At 39.6% G+C, this 14,790-nt stretch overlaps 1 protein-coding gene across 1 annotated transcript in view; it reads left to right on the top strand.

Annotated features, from left to right (window-relative positions):
• Window positions 1-2,547: 2,547 nt before the first annotated feature.
• LOC122813817 (zinc-binding protein A33-like) overlaps window positions 2,548-14,790 on the top strand; it is a 57,351-nt gene continuing 45,108 nt past the window's right edge. The window contains exons 1-2 of the mRNA XM_044086345.1: window positions 2,548-2,587; window positions 2,673-2,803. Coding sequence (XP_043942280.1) covers window positions 2,586-2,587; window positions 2,673-2,803 — 133 coding nt within the window. The 5' untranslated portion in view covers window positions 2,548-2,585. The remainder of the gene's footprint in view (window positions 2,588-2,672; window positions 2,804-14,790) is intronic.

Here is a 14,790-nt window from a genome sequence, read left to right as displayed (position 1 = left end):
TGTACATCAGTGCCGTGGTTGGAGAACGAGCATTCTCCAGCAGGGTATTAAGGTGCAAGTAGTACCCGCTGAGAAGAACGAGTCTGCCGTTTCACGGCAGCATATCAAGCCACCGTGGAGCCCTGACTGAGAAAATGGAAATGGTTGCCATTATTTTACACTCGCAAAACAGAGCTTTTGCTGTGTAGTGAGCGTAAAATAAAAAAGAAAAAAATGAGTGTGTGTTTGACAGTGTATGAGAGAGAGTGATCGAGTGAAACAGAAAAATGTGTTTTGTTTCTGTCTACTTGTGTGTGTGAATATGTGCATGAAAGCATTGTGTGTGTGTGTGTGTGTGTGTGTGTGTAAGTGAGAGTGATGTGACTGAATGCATCTATGTAAGCAGAGAAGACTGTGTGTGTGTGAGAGAGAGATCAAAAAAAAAAAAAAGAGTGAAACCTAGCTTGTGTAAATGAATGTTTGTGTGAAAGAAGAGGAGACTGTGTGTGTATGGGAGAGAGAATTGGCTGTATGTAAAATTGTTGTGTTTCACTTGCTTATTATTTTTTATATATGTTTGATATAAAATGCTTCCTCCAACACCATTAACATATACTACGGGGGAACTATTTTACATTAAAAATATATCAAAAAAATAATATAGTACTTAAATAAATAGGCAAGTAAAATGCAACAATTTTACAGAGATCCCATTCTCTAAGCACAACCAGTGTCGAGCCTCTTAACACCCCTGGATGGGCATTAATTACACATTAACACACACCCTGTCAGACATTATTGTTTGAGTATTCCTACTTGGCTTCATTATTTTGATCTCATTTTCCATACGATTTTATTTTTTTTTCAAAAACCTTGTTACATGCTGTGTCATATGGCTTGCACAACTCCATGTGCACCACTTCCTCTTAAGTTCTGCTTAGCTACCTCACTGGTTACTGTAATGTAGTTGCATTTATTCACTCAGTTTGGCTAGTTAATGATTTACTGTAACTTTGTAAAGTCCCATTTAGTTAGTGTCCTTAAAAAATGTTTTATAAAACTCCAGATTTTTAAATATTGTCACTATTATATGTCCACACTATTCCAGAAATGTTTCCTCTCCATTTCAGTGTGTTTTCGGTAACACTTTTCAGTTGTGCAGTAGTATTCTTGCTCTCTTACTTAAATAAATGTTTTTTTTTCCCTATAAAGTGCAACATTACATAATTGAATGTATGTTTTATTAGGCTGCGTACAAATTTCTGAAAAGTTTACACAGAAATAGTTACCAAACACATTTTGGGAACAGGAGCTGTCATTTTGTATAAATTTCATATTTCGTAGCACTCTAGCATGTGAACTTGTCTGAGATATTTGTGTCTCTAAATATTTATGTTTATGTAAAATAGGGAAGAAGGTGGCAGCTGTGGGAAGTTCAAAGGCGTGTGTATATTTAACTGCTCTAATTAAAAAAAAAAAACACACATTTTTAATCCTAAAGCATTTGTCTAAGCGTTATTTATAGACATACAGAAAAAAAGAGGAATACAGAAGTCATTTGAGGAAGGTAGTGGCAAATAATATTTAGTCATTCAGAATCGGTGAATAACTAAACGTGGGCTGTATTGTTAACAAGAAAGGATATTCCAGAATAAATCACTGATGGAAAGATAAAAAGATTCAAGTGTGAGCGAAAGATCTGACAGTTGGCACAGATAGTTAAGGCTGTGATTTTTAGCTACCGTGATACTGGGGTTGATTCCCAGACATTCCTCCCAGGTTGCCCCTGAAAAGGAATTGTGTGTCCACAATTGTGTGGAACTACCTGGTTAACAAATAAGTAAAGATTATGGATTCACTAGTAAGACTTTAGATAAAAAAATGAAGTCTAACAGTAACATTCCAGTGTACATTCATTCATTTAGTCTCTGACACCAGCTTTATTCTGTTCATGGTTGTGTATCTTGGCATTCCATTGGCACAAGACAGAGAACTAATCCTCGACAGAATGGCAGTCCATCACAGGACACATGAGTGTGTTTGCACATCAACACACTCTGCCGTACACACACACACACACACACACACACACACACACACACACACACACACACACACACACAAGTGCAACTGATTTTGAGGAGTGGCAAGTGTCATTTCACCTTCTGCATATGTTTAGGATACAAGAGAAAATTGGCGCACTTGATGAAAATATATGCAGACAGAGGGAGGACTTGGTTGGACTTGTTTGTTGCAGGGTGACAACAGTGGTGGCATTCAAATGACTGTGAGTAATCACAAAAGAGAGATGACTAACGAAATGTGAAAGTGCCATGGTACTATAGATGCAGAGGGATATAAGCTCACAAGCAGTGTTTCAACAAAGGGCAAGGTCATCACATGCCGGCAGTTAGCTGTAAAATTAACATTTAGTCTGTTTGTCTGAATTGATATGTTTTATGACTCATTGTCTCCTTGCGAAATACAGTACTGTAAATGAGAGAGAGTTACATAAATGCATAGATGCATAAGTGAACAAGATTCTTTAATACTTTCCAGTAACTGGCATATTATTTTCTCAACAGGATTTCAAAGACTTTTCTGAAATGTAAGTATACATACAAATTCTGCTCCTATTTTGGGACCTTTTGTAGAAGTGTGTAAATATGATATTACAACCTGTTTTTTCAAAGGTTTCCTGAATTCAGAGAAGAAGCTACTGAAGCTAGTAGGACACTGGTGGTCCGTGACCTCAATCTAGGAGTGTTCCATGGCCCTCTCCAGTACAAAGTTCTGAAGCAAATGAAATCCCATCTAAGTCCTGGTAAGCAGAAACATCATCATTTGGATTATGAGTAGAGCTTTAACATGCCAAACACATCCACAAAAAGTATCCCCCCTAAAATAAGGACATGCTTACACTTGTGAAATTCAGAATGATCCCATGTCGGTATTTATTTATCGATAACTTATTTTGATTCTTGTCTGCATACTAGGGTAAGAATTTAAGTGTATTTTTCCCTATTCCAAGTATATTCAGTAATAAGAGCTATATCTCTGTATAAACAAGTAAATACACTAGCAGCAAAATAGAAGACGTGTAGACACATAACTTTATAATTGGATATAAAATAAACCGTTAACTTTGCCTGATAGCAAAGTTTGAGTTGTCCATACAATTTCACACACTTCCAAATCGTATCAAGGAAAAGCTTCCTTTCTGTTTTTGTGGTATGTGATTTTTATTAAAATGGATGTTCTTCATCTCACATTGCTGCAGTCCTTACATATGGGTAGTCCGCTGTCCTCGGTCGGCCCGAATATCAAAGTATTAGGCTGACGTCGGTCAAGGCGCTTAAGACTGACATCAGGACGTCAGGGTACAAATGCGCATGACCGACGTCATATCCTCTGTCTTTTTTGCCGCATGGTCCGATGCAGAAGCAGCGTTGCAAGTGCCGTTCAGCGTTCTGAAATTTTTCGAGTTCGGAGTTTCAGACCGAATCAAAGTTGGCGAAGTACCCCGTTGGGGAATATTTTAGTTTTTTCTTGCCTCAGTGGTTTACCGGATGTCAGAAAAAGTGAATAACTGTATTTCTTGTGGGAAACAGATACCGCATAGGGATTATCATTCTTTGTGTATTCCTTTGGGGCCTGAGCACGACGTTGTTGGGTGTCGCTTTTGTGCTAGGTTCAATAAGCGCACTATTAAGCGAAGGTTAGATTGTGCTAGGCTGGTCTTCGAAGCGGTGCAATTATAATATGCCGTCGGATTCTCCGGCGCCCGCTTCTTCGAAAAAGCGCAAAGACAAAGCAGTTAAACCCAGGCAAGATGAGTCGTCCGTTCCGGACGCCGGTTCTTTAGAGGCGTCAGTGGAACCGGTGGTTCCGACGGAGGCTTCTTTGGAGTCCCAGGGGGAGACTTTGATATTGCAGGATGTAGCCTCTCAGGAGGCAGGTCAGGCTGAAGGGGCTTCTCAGGTTACTGTACTCCCCTCCCTTCCTAGGGTGGTTAGGCCCTCTCCTTCTGTTTCCAAGGCTTCTCCCAGAGGCAGGCCAGGTTTAGCTTCTGTTGGTGTCACTCCTAGTTCAGCAGAGTCTGTGCCCAAGAAGCACATGCTTAAAATGGCAGAAGATTTGATTACTTTGATTAGAGGTTCTTTGCCCCCTCCTGATAAGAGGCCTAGGGTGGAGCCAGAGTTGGGGAGTTTTGAGCAGGCTTCGGATGTTTCAGAGTCTTGGCTGAAGACTTGCAGGAGTACTCTCCTTATTCTGATTCTGATGCAGATGATTCGACTCCTTCTGCTTCTCCTCCAGAGGATTTTTCTTTTTCAGAGACTCTTCATTCCATGAGGGAACATTTTAAGTGGGAAGGTCAGGACTTCTCTGGTTCCAGGAAAAGGCTTAGGGAATTTTTGCTTTTACCCCAGCATAGGCCCTTGGCTATACCCCCTGTTCTGGATGTTGTGGAAGATGTGTTTGCAGAGGCTTCACTTAATCCTGATTCTTTGCCTCCTGCTCCTGTTAAACCGGATAGGTATTACAGGGTGCCTGAGGCTCATAAATATCTTTATAAGAGTCCTAGGGCGGACCCAGAAACTGTTAGTCAGGGACCTAAGGGTGTCAAGGCCTCTGTTGTAAAAAATCCGGTTCCTCCAGATAGAGGCCAGAGCTTTGGATAGATGGGGAAAGAAAGTCTATACATCTTCTACCTTGGCTATGAGGGCTTTGAATTGCCAGTTTCACATGTTGAAATATCAAAACTATCTTCTTTCTCAATTGAAGTCTAAGGTGGATGCCCTGGCAGAAGGCATTGAGTGTAAAGAATTACAAGATTTGGTGCATGTCTCTGAACAGGTGGGTAAGCATTCTTTGCAATGTGGTTTTGATGCTGTACAGGCCTCGTCTAGGGTGGCTGCCACTGGTTTAGTTCTTCGCAGGCACGCCTGGCTGAGGGATCAGAATTTATCTGACCATGTTAAGACAAGGATTTTGGATGCTCCTTTACAGTCTGATGTGTTGTTTGGTTCACCTGTGGAGTCAGTCTTGAAGAAAATGGAAGACAAGGCTAAGTCTATGCAGGCTGTTAAAGATTTTTTGCAAGTTCAGCCTCCGAAGTTTAGTAGGAATTGGCCTGCTAAGGGGTGGACGTATCCTTCTTATTATTCTCAGTCTAGGGGTAGATCTAGACGTGGTAGGGGCAGAGCTCAGAGTTCTTTCAGACCTAGAACAGGGAGTTCACCTGCACAATCTTCGGTGAGGGCAGGGGCCAGTCCTTTCGTAAACAGGCCCAATGACCTACCTTTTCAGCTGCCAGATCCTTCTTGCCTGGCAGCACCTTTGGGAGGAAGGTTGGCACTCTTCAAGGAAAATTGGAATTTGATTACCCAAGACAGATGGGTATTGGATATCATACACCAAGGTTACAAGTTTTATTTCCATACCTTGCCTCCTTTCAAAGGCATGCCGGACGTTCCTCCTCAGCAAAGACTAGAGGCTCACAAACAAATTTCTCTGCTACTTCAAATAGGGGCCATACAACCGGTCCCTCTGCCAGAAGTGGGCCTAGGATTTTATTCTCGCCTGTTCCTAGTACCAAAGAAAGGGAACACGTGGAGACCAATTTTGGATTTATCTATCCTCAACACATATCTGGACATTCCCAAGTTCAAAATGTTGACGTTACAACAGCTTTTACCTCTGCTGGGCAAAGATCACTGGATGGTGACTCTGGATCTCAAGGAGGCTTACCTTCATGTTCCTATCAGGCTCAGTTGCAGGAAGTATCTGCGTTTTCGGGCTGGGACTTCTCATTATCAGTTCTCTGCATTGCCCTTTGGCTTATCTACTGCGCCCAGAGTGTTCACGAAGGTTCTGGCTCCAGTGATAGCTTTCTTCAGGCTAAGAGGAATACAAATCTATCCTTATTTGGATGATTGCCTGATTCTGGCTCAAGGAAAGGACGAACTTCTTCATCATTTACAGTATGTGATAGCAGTGTTAAGATGCCTGGGGTATTCTGTGAACGAAATAAAGTCCAGTCTAGTACCCTCTCAGGACATGTGCTTTCTGGGTGTGAGACTGAATACAGCATCCCAGATGGCCTTTTGACCCCGGACAAACAAAAGAATCTTTCTCTTTACTTCCATCAATTGTCTCGTCAGTCCAGGCTGACTGCAAGGACAGTCCTTCAAGCCTTGGGGTTCATGGCATCTTGTATTCTGGTACTTCCCAATGCCAAACTGCATATGAGGAAGCTACAATGGTATCTCAAAAATGTATGGACACAGCACTGCCAAGATATGGACACTGTCATTCAGATAATACCTTGCATTCAAAAGGAATTTTTGTGGTGGGCTCAGGAATGTCACCTAAACAAGGGACTCTCTGTGACCCGGCCAGAGGCGAGTCAGATTCTAACGACAGATGCCTCAGACAAAGCTTGGGGAGCTCATCTGAATGGAAAATGGGTACAAGACACGTGGCCTGCCAGACTTCAACATCTACATATCAACTTGAAGGAGATGTTAGCAGTCCAGTTTGCATTAATAGCTTTCAAGGATTTACTTCTTCCAGGGCAGGTGTTGGTTCTAACAGACAACACAACTGTCATGTGGTACATCAACAAGCAAGGGGGAACGCATTCTTATCCTCTATGCAGACAAGCAATGATTTTGTGGGAGACTGCTCTCAGTTTACAGCTAAATCTTCAGGCATGGTTTCTGCCAGGAGCACAGAACTCCTTAGCAGATGTGTTGAGCAGACAAATTATGGATCCCCACGAGTGGAAATTGGATCCTCATGTATTTCAGAAATTGACAGTGTTATGGGGAACTCCAGACATAGATCTGTTCGCTTCTCCACTAAACTACCAGCTGCCAAAGTTTTGCACAAAAGGTTTCATCCCACAGCTTGGAAAGTGGATGCTCTTTCATTCAATTGGAGCAATCTTCATGTGTATGCCTTTCCACCTCTGCCTCTCCTCCCAAAGGTACTCCTGAAGGTCAGACAGGACAAGCCAAACATGATTTTAATAGCTCCAGATTGGCCTCGACAGCACTGGTACCCATTACTGAGAAGTCTGGTACGGGAGCCTCCTTGGCCTTTGCCTTCGATTCCTCACCTGCTGTCTCAGGAGAACAGTCATTTACTCAATGTCAAACTTCACTCTCTAGATCTAACAGCCTGGCATATTCTGTTTTAAACCCTGGAGGGTCTCAGCTTCCACAACAAGTTTTGAATGTTATTTTGGAGGCCAGAAGGCCTAGTACAAGGAAAGTGTACGCAGATAAATGGAGGAGATTTTTATTTTGGAGTACAGCAAGGGACTTTGATGTTTCTAAGCCTAATTTAAGTGTGGCTCTTCAATACCTTACTGAGTTACTGGACAAAGGTTTGTCCTCCTCTATTAAGGTTCATGCTGCAGCAATTTCTGCTCACTATGACTGTGACCCACCATTGTTTTCTCATCCTTTGTTTAAGCAATTCCTTAGAGGGGCAAAGAATATAAGACCCCCACGTAGAGCTCCTACTCCTGCTTGGGATCTCAATTTTGTGTTGGAGAAACTCACTCTACAACCTTTTGAGCCTGCAGCTACTGCCGAGTTGAAATATTTATCATGGAAGACTGCTTTTTTGTTGGCCATTACCTCTGCAAGAAGGGTTTCTGAATTACAGGCCCTTATGGCGGTTGAGCCTTTCTTAATTTTCCATAAGGATAGGGTATCTTTGCGTACTAATCCTTCCTTTATGCCTAAAGTGGTTTCTAGTGTGGCTTTAAACCAAGCTATTCATTTGCCTACTTTTTATGCAGACCCCCAAAATAAAGGGGAAAAGATTTTACACACTTTGGATATTCACAGGCAGTTACGATATTATTTGAACAGAACTAAAGGGTTCAGGCAGTCTCAGCAGTTGTTTGTTTCATTTGCTTTGGGTTCTCAGGGCAAACCTGTTTCAAAACAAACTATTTCTAAGTGGATTGGTTTTTGTATTGCTTTCTGTTATTCCCATCATGGTAAGGAGATTCCAGCTGGGATTAGGCCTCATTCCACTAGGGCTACTGCCACTTCTACAGCTTTTTTAAGGGGGGTGGCTACTAAAGATATTTTGGAGGCAGCTACTTGGAGTTCAGTGCATGCTTTCTCTAAGCATTACCACCTTCCACTTTACTCTAAATCTAGGGCTGGTTTTGCCACTGCAATTTTACAGGGCATTTTGGCAGCTCCTAATGCTTTATAATTTTGCCATCCTCCCTTACCTCTGCTTTGGGATTCTACCCATATGTAAGGACTGCAGCAATGTGAGATGAAGAACATAGTACAGTTTTGTACCTACCATAAATGTAGATGTTCAAGATCCACATTGCTGCAGTCCAATCCCTCCCTCCTTCCCCTCTGTAGTTAGAGGCGGTTGTGTGGTTTGGGTTGTGAATATTGTAAATATTGTAAATATGATTAGTGCAGGGGTGGTTGGTTGTTTTTTGCTGTCTTTTGGTTTTGGCCTTTCTTTTTAGGGTCTTCTGACATCTGGGGCAAGAAAAGACTGAGGATATGACGTCGGTCATGCGCATTTGTACCCTGACGTCCTGATGTTAGTCTTAAGCGCCTTGACCGACGTCAGCCTAATACTTTGATATTCGGGCCGACCGAGGACAGCGGACTACCCATATGTAAGGACTGCAGCAATGTGGATCTTCGAACATGTACATTTATGGTAGGTACAAAACTGTACTTTTTCCTGACACTGTAATAACTGGGCATTAAGGATGCCTATGAGCTTTACAGAAGCTAAGACTAGTTTGGAAAGAACCAAATATATATATATATATATATATATATATATATATATATATATAATATGTGTCTACTTTCATTCACTGAAAACACATTTCACTAAATTTCAGACCATTCACACCAAATCTCTAAAAGCTCAAATGACTGAAAACTCATTTCACCAAATCACATTTAACTGAATGTAAATACTGTTGGGCAAATAAAACGTATATGCCCCTTTCCCCACTGTAGTGCAATCCTGGAGTTGGTATATATAGTTAGGGTGGGGGTGGGGGGTTAGCCCCCCCCCCCCCACCTACTTTTGGTTTTATCTTAGCTTTCAGTGAAATGAGATTCATAAATATAAAAGCAAACTAAGTGGGGGACTATGCCCACCCCCTAACTATATATATATATATATATATATATATATATATATATATATATATATATATATATATATATATATATATATATATATTATACTAACTCCAGGATCGCACTACAGTCGAAGAGGGCATATATGCCCAGCAGTATATTATACTAACTCCAGGATCGCACTACAGTCGAAGAGGGCATATATGCCCAGCAGTAATTACATTCAGTGAAATGTGATTCGGTGAAATAAATTTTCAGTGATTTGAGCTTTCAGGAACTTCTTGAGGGTGAATTGATTCAGTGAAATCTAATATATATATATATATATATATATATATATATATATATATATATATATAGAGTTACATATCAAATAATCTTAAAAGCCAGAAGTAAAACATTTTATACTTTTTCTGATTATATAATTTCTGCAAGAAAACTCCATGTGCAATAGTTACAAATGAATTAACCTTAAGATACACTCAGGAAAATGTTAATGTTTTACTATTGAATCACTCCTGCCTGAAAACTGTGTATTTGGCATATTTTTTAAAGCACAGTTTTTATACCTTTCCACATCACTATCCTATAAGTGATATCCCACTTACTAAATGAACACAAGCATCAGACGTCCCATTAATTGCCTAGCCTGAAAACAATTGCAGTCTGAGCTACTCCTCCCTCTGTCTTACTGAATTGCTGTACACATTGCTCAAAGTAGATAAACAAAATATTTTTTTGCAGGGGGAGGGAAGTGACCCACCAGCTGCACCACAGCACTCTGTTACTTAGTTATGCAAACTCTTGATTTCATACAAAGAGAAACAGACAGTACTATGTCGTGCCAAATGTTTCCAATATCATGTATCACAATCTCCATTTCAGCCATTTACTGAACATAAAGGTATTGCTCCGTAACTGGTAAACTGTCTGCAACAACACTGACAAACGGTACTTTTGACCAGTGGGACACCCCTGTCAGTAAGGATCCACTTTTCTATTCCACTACAGAGTGCTTCTTATTTGTTGCATATACTTGTGTGTATTCCTGACTGTTATGGAAAACCCGTTCAAATAAAGGCAAGTGTAATTATTTTTCAGCACAGAAATGGCAAAATTACTGAGAATGAAACTAACTCCACACAAATCAGGGTTGTTATTTTCTGTCAGAGGAGCGTACCTTAAATGAGTTAGAATTTTAATCAAGACAAACTTTGGTGAAATTTTAATGTACCAGAAAGGGAAAGATTTAGTAGAGATGTAATGTATGGAAAAAGAATTTGTGAAGTAATTCAGTACTACCTGAGTATTTACCAACATCAATTCATACAAAAACAGCCCTCAAGATTATCAGCAAGTAATTTGGATCTTGCCAATAAGAATTATGCATCAGGTAATCTTGTAGTCTGTCTGTGTGATGAACTGGATTACTAGACTAGTCAGTAAATTTCAGAAGATAACTGTTCAATACTGTTACTTGGTTTCTTCTACAAAGGTGTATGTTTCTGTTTATTGAATTAGCTGTGTGCTTTGCATAGTATTGAAGTGTTTGATTATAAAAGCCCTTTGCTCTCTGATTACTAATGTGTATGAGGGTAATTTTACAGAACTTGCAAAATGTAACTGTTAGTATTCATCCTTTAAGGGGATACTGCATGTGGCTGTAGCCAACATAAATAATTTTACTTTAAGAGCGTTCAGTGATTGTGACCCTGAAATGGCGGACTGATTTGGCTGGTGACAGCTGTATACCACAAAGGCCGCAAGAGGTGGTGGTACTGAAAAGTTATTACTAGCCCCCCCTTATAAATCCTTGCTTGTGTGAGTGCAAACTAGTGTAAGTCAACATTCAGTTACTTTAGGAATGATAACGTTGCAAGGCACTGAGCTGAGAGTAAAGAGGGTGGAATCCCAGGAAGTCAAGTGTTCGAACAACAAGAAGCTTATCTGGAAGTGGCAGGTATTAGTCATAGCCCAAGGCAGAAATGCATTTTTGCCTTAAGCTAAGGCCATCCCTGACATATGTATTTGAGTGCGTGCTTTTATGATTTTATACATGTGTAATCTGTATATAATGTATATATTAATAAATGTGGATATACATAAATTGTGTGTGTGTGTGTGTGTGTGTGATATATATATATATATATATATATATATATATATATATATATATATATATATATATATATATATATATGGGAACACTTCACATAATCGAATTACTGAAATCTCGAATGTCATATGGTTGAGACCATATGATCAAGATTTCAGTAAATCGAAGATGTGTAGTGTGTAAAAATAAGAGTTTACTTACCTTAATACATTGCATGTACACAGAGGCAAGGATTCTTGTACGCTCTGTGTGTACGTAATGTTTTTTTTTTTTTGTGGTGTTGACAGGAAATGAGAAATCTCCCATTTTGCGCTTCCACATACAGCGCAAGACAGGAGATTTCCCATTTCCCCACTGTAGCGCGATCTTGGAGTTGGTATATTTAAGTAGGGGGGGGTGTGCAGGGGGCGAAGCCCCCCTTCAAAAGCAAAGTTTGTGTTTTTTTTTTTTGGTTTCGCTTCAGAAGTTCGAGTTTACAAAACTCTATCTTTTGGTTACGGTTATTTGCAGTTCGAGATTTTGTAAATTCGAGCTTCTGAAGTGAATCCATATATATATATATATATATATATATATATATATATATATATATATATAATAAATAACCAAAAAAGATTGATCTTTTAAGATCTAATCACAAATTAAAGGGGGGAAAAGCACTGTTTTTACTCAAGGGGCAGGTCCCTCCCCACATCCTTAGATAATTATATGTACCAAATCCCGAGATTGCACAACAGCAAGGAAAGAACAAATAACCCAGACACACTGCTGTATCACTGTCTCACACACACAGCAGATGACAGCCAGCGAAAAGGGGATAAAAGGACATTCCCTCTTTTGAACACTCGCTGTTCGTAACTACAACCATAGACCTATATCTGTATTTATCTCTGTCTCGCTCTAAAAATATAAATAAATAAAAAAATATATATATATATATATATATATATATATATATATATGTATGTGTGTGTGTATATATATATATATATATATATATATATATATATATATATATATATATATATATATATATACACACAGATATACACAGTGAATATAAAAACTGTACACACCCCTGTTAAAATGCCAGATTTTTGTGATATAAAAAAAATTAGAGCACAATAAATAATTTCAAAACTTTTCCCACTGTTAATGCAACCTATAACCTGTACAGTTCAATTGAAAAACAAACAAATCTGTTAAGGGAAACAATATAAAAATTAAAAAATGTACAATAAGCTGGTTGCATATGTGTGCACACCCTACTTTTTTGAAGCACATTTTGATTTAATTATAGCATTCACCCTTCTTGGGTAGGAGTCTATCAATATGGCACATTTTGACTTGGCAATATTTTCTCACTCTTCCTTTCAAAAGCTCTCCAAATCTGTCAGATTGCGAGGGCATCTCTTGTGTACAGCCCTCTTCAGGTCACCCCCACAGATTGTCTATTGGATTTAGGTCTGCGCTCTGGCTGAGCCATTCCAAAACTTTAATTTTCTTCTGGTGAAGCCATTCTTTTGTTGATTTGGATGTATACTTGGGGTCATTGTTGTGTTGAAAGGTGAAATTCCTCTTCATTTTCAGCTTTCTAGCAGATGCCAAAAGTGACTGGTATTTGGAACTGTTTATAACTCCCTCCACCTTGACTAAAGCCCCAGTTCCAGCTGAAGAAAAGCAAAAGCATGATACTTCAACCACCATTCTTCACCGTGGGGATGGCGTTCTTTTGGTGATGCGAAGTGTTGTTTTTACGCCAAATGTACCTTTTCAAATTATGGCCAAAAAGTTCAACCTTGATCTCATCAGACCATTACACATTTTCCCACATGCTGTTGGGAGACATGATGTATTGTTTTGCAAATTTTAGCCAGGCCTGGATGTTTTTCTGTGTAGGTAAAGGATTACATCTTGCAACCCTACCCCATAGTCTGGACATACAGAGAATATGGGAGATTGTTGTCACATGTAGTACACAACCTACAATCCTCCCTCATCCAATATGCAGATGACTCAACTCGCATTACCATCTCCAGCAATGTCTCCGAACTCCATACCCTATCCCAGCACACCTTCCTGTCCACTGAAACATGGTTGTCTGACAGCCTACTCATCCTTAACCCTAAAAAGACCAAACTCCTACTCTTTGTCCCCTGTTCTCTTTCTCACCATAAATCCACCTTTACTATTACATCCTCCAGCAATACAATCATTAATCTTGAAACCCATGCAAAGCTCCTAGGTGTCATCATTGATGATGAACTCAACTTCAAACTGCACATACTTCAATGCATTAAAAAAAGAAAAAAAACGCACCAAAAAATTTATATCTTCTACTGCTAGACTCTCTCTAGCACAGGTACTGCTTCTCCCCTCCCTCACTTATGCTGCCCCTGTTCCAAGCAACACGCAGGCCACAATCTTGAGCAAACTTAAGCAAACATACCATAAAATAGCTAAGTTTATTACAAACTCTCCATACAACTCACACCACTGCCTGTTCCTAAACTCTCTCCAATGGCTTCAATTCCCCCAACAACTCCTATCACAATTTCTAATGTTACACTCTATTCTGTACAAACCTTCCTCTTGCCCAGCTCTCTCTCATCCATAGTCTCCATCTATACCCCACCTCAGACGCACCGCACCTCTAACCAGCAACTCCTGGATGTCTACTAACCTAAGGAAAATGTAGGCAAACTTCCATATAAATGCTCTTTAGCCCAAGCTTGGAACAAACTGCCCCTACACATACTTTCTATCACACACCCCATCACACTTTAAAAAAGAACAAACACATCATCTACTTAACAACAAAACTTGCTCCTGTTATGACCCAACATAACCCACCTTACCCCTGTATGCGTATCTAATATGATCTACCTCCAGTTCACCTAGTAACCCACAAGGTGGCAACTTGCTACACAAAATCAACAATACTGAAGGAATTAAAGTCTTACATAAATCTATATTTCTCTTGTAAGTAATCCTGTGTGTATATCACTGTGTGCATGCTTTCTACTGTGTATCTTAGGCTTGTTGTATTTTCAAATTGATTTAATTCGTTAATTGTGAATTTTTTTTTCACGTACTGTAAATTGTAACTGGAGCTTTTCTCCTCAGGTCTCCACTGAAAATGGGCCACTAGCCCAGTTGGACCAAGCCGGTTAACAAATGTCAATAAATAAATAAGTTAGAAAATGATATCTTGTTAGGCATGTCCCAATCCCAAGTATGCTTAGGGATGCTTAACAAAAGTTTGTTAATCATATCTAAACACTGTTAAGATAAGTACTTCTCACTAGGGACTACCAGCAGATGGTACCAGCTGGCAAATAACAGTAGCAGAAGGTAAAACATATTTTTTTAAAAGCTGTTGCATGTTTTGCTCTGCCACACATATAAACAAAACGGATGGCAGAATGAAGTATCTAATAGCTTTTAAAGGTAACAGCTCTACAAAGGGACCCTTCATTTATACCTGCTGTTTGTTTGACCAGTCTTGACATGGATACCAGGATTTCACCTTTCCAGCTTGGT

This window comes from Protopterus annectens, chromosome 10.part0 (assembly GCF_019279795.1).
Source record: "Protopterus annectens isolate FY-2018-M chromosome 10.part0, PAN1.0, whole genome shotgun sequence".
Classification (NCBI taxonomy): domain Eukaryota; kingdom Metazoa; phylum Chordata; order Ceratodontiformes; family Protopteridae; genus Protopterus; species Protopterus annectens.
The sequence above is the reverse complement of the archived record's forward strand: the minus strand, read 5'-3'. Positions and strand labels throughout refer to the sequence as shown.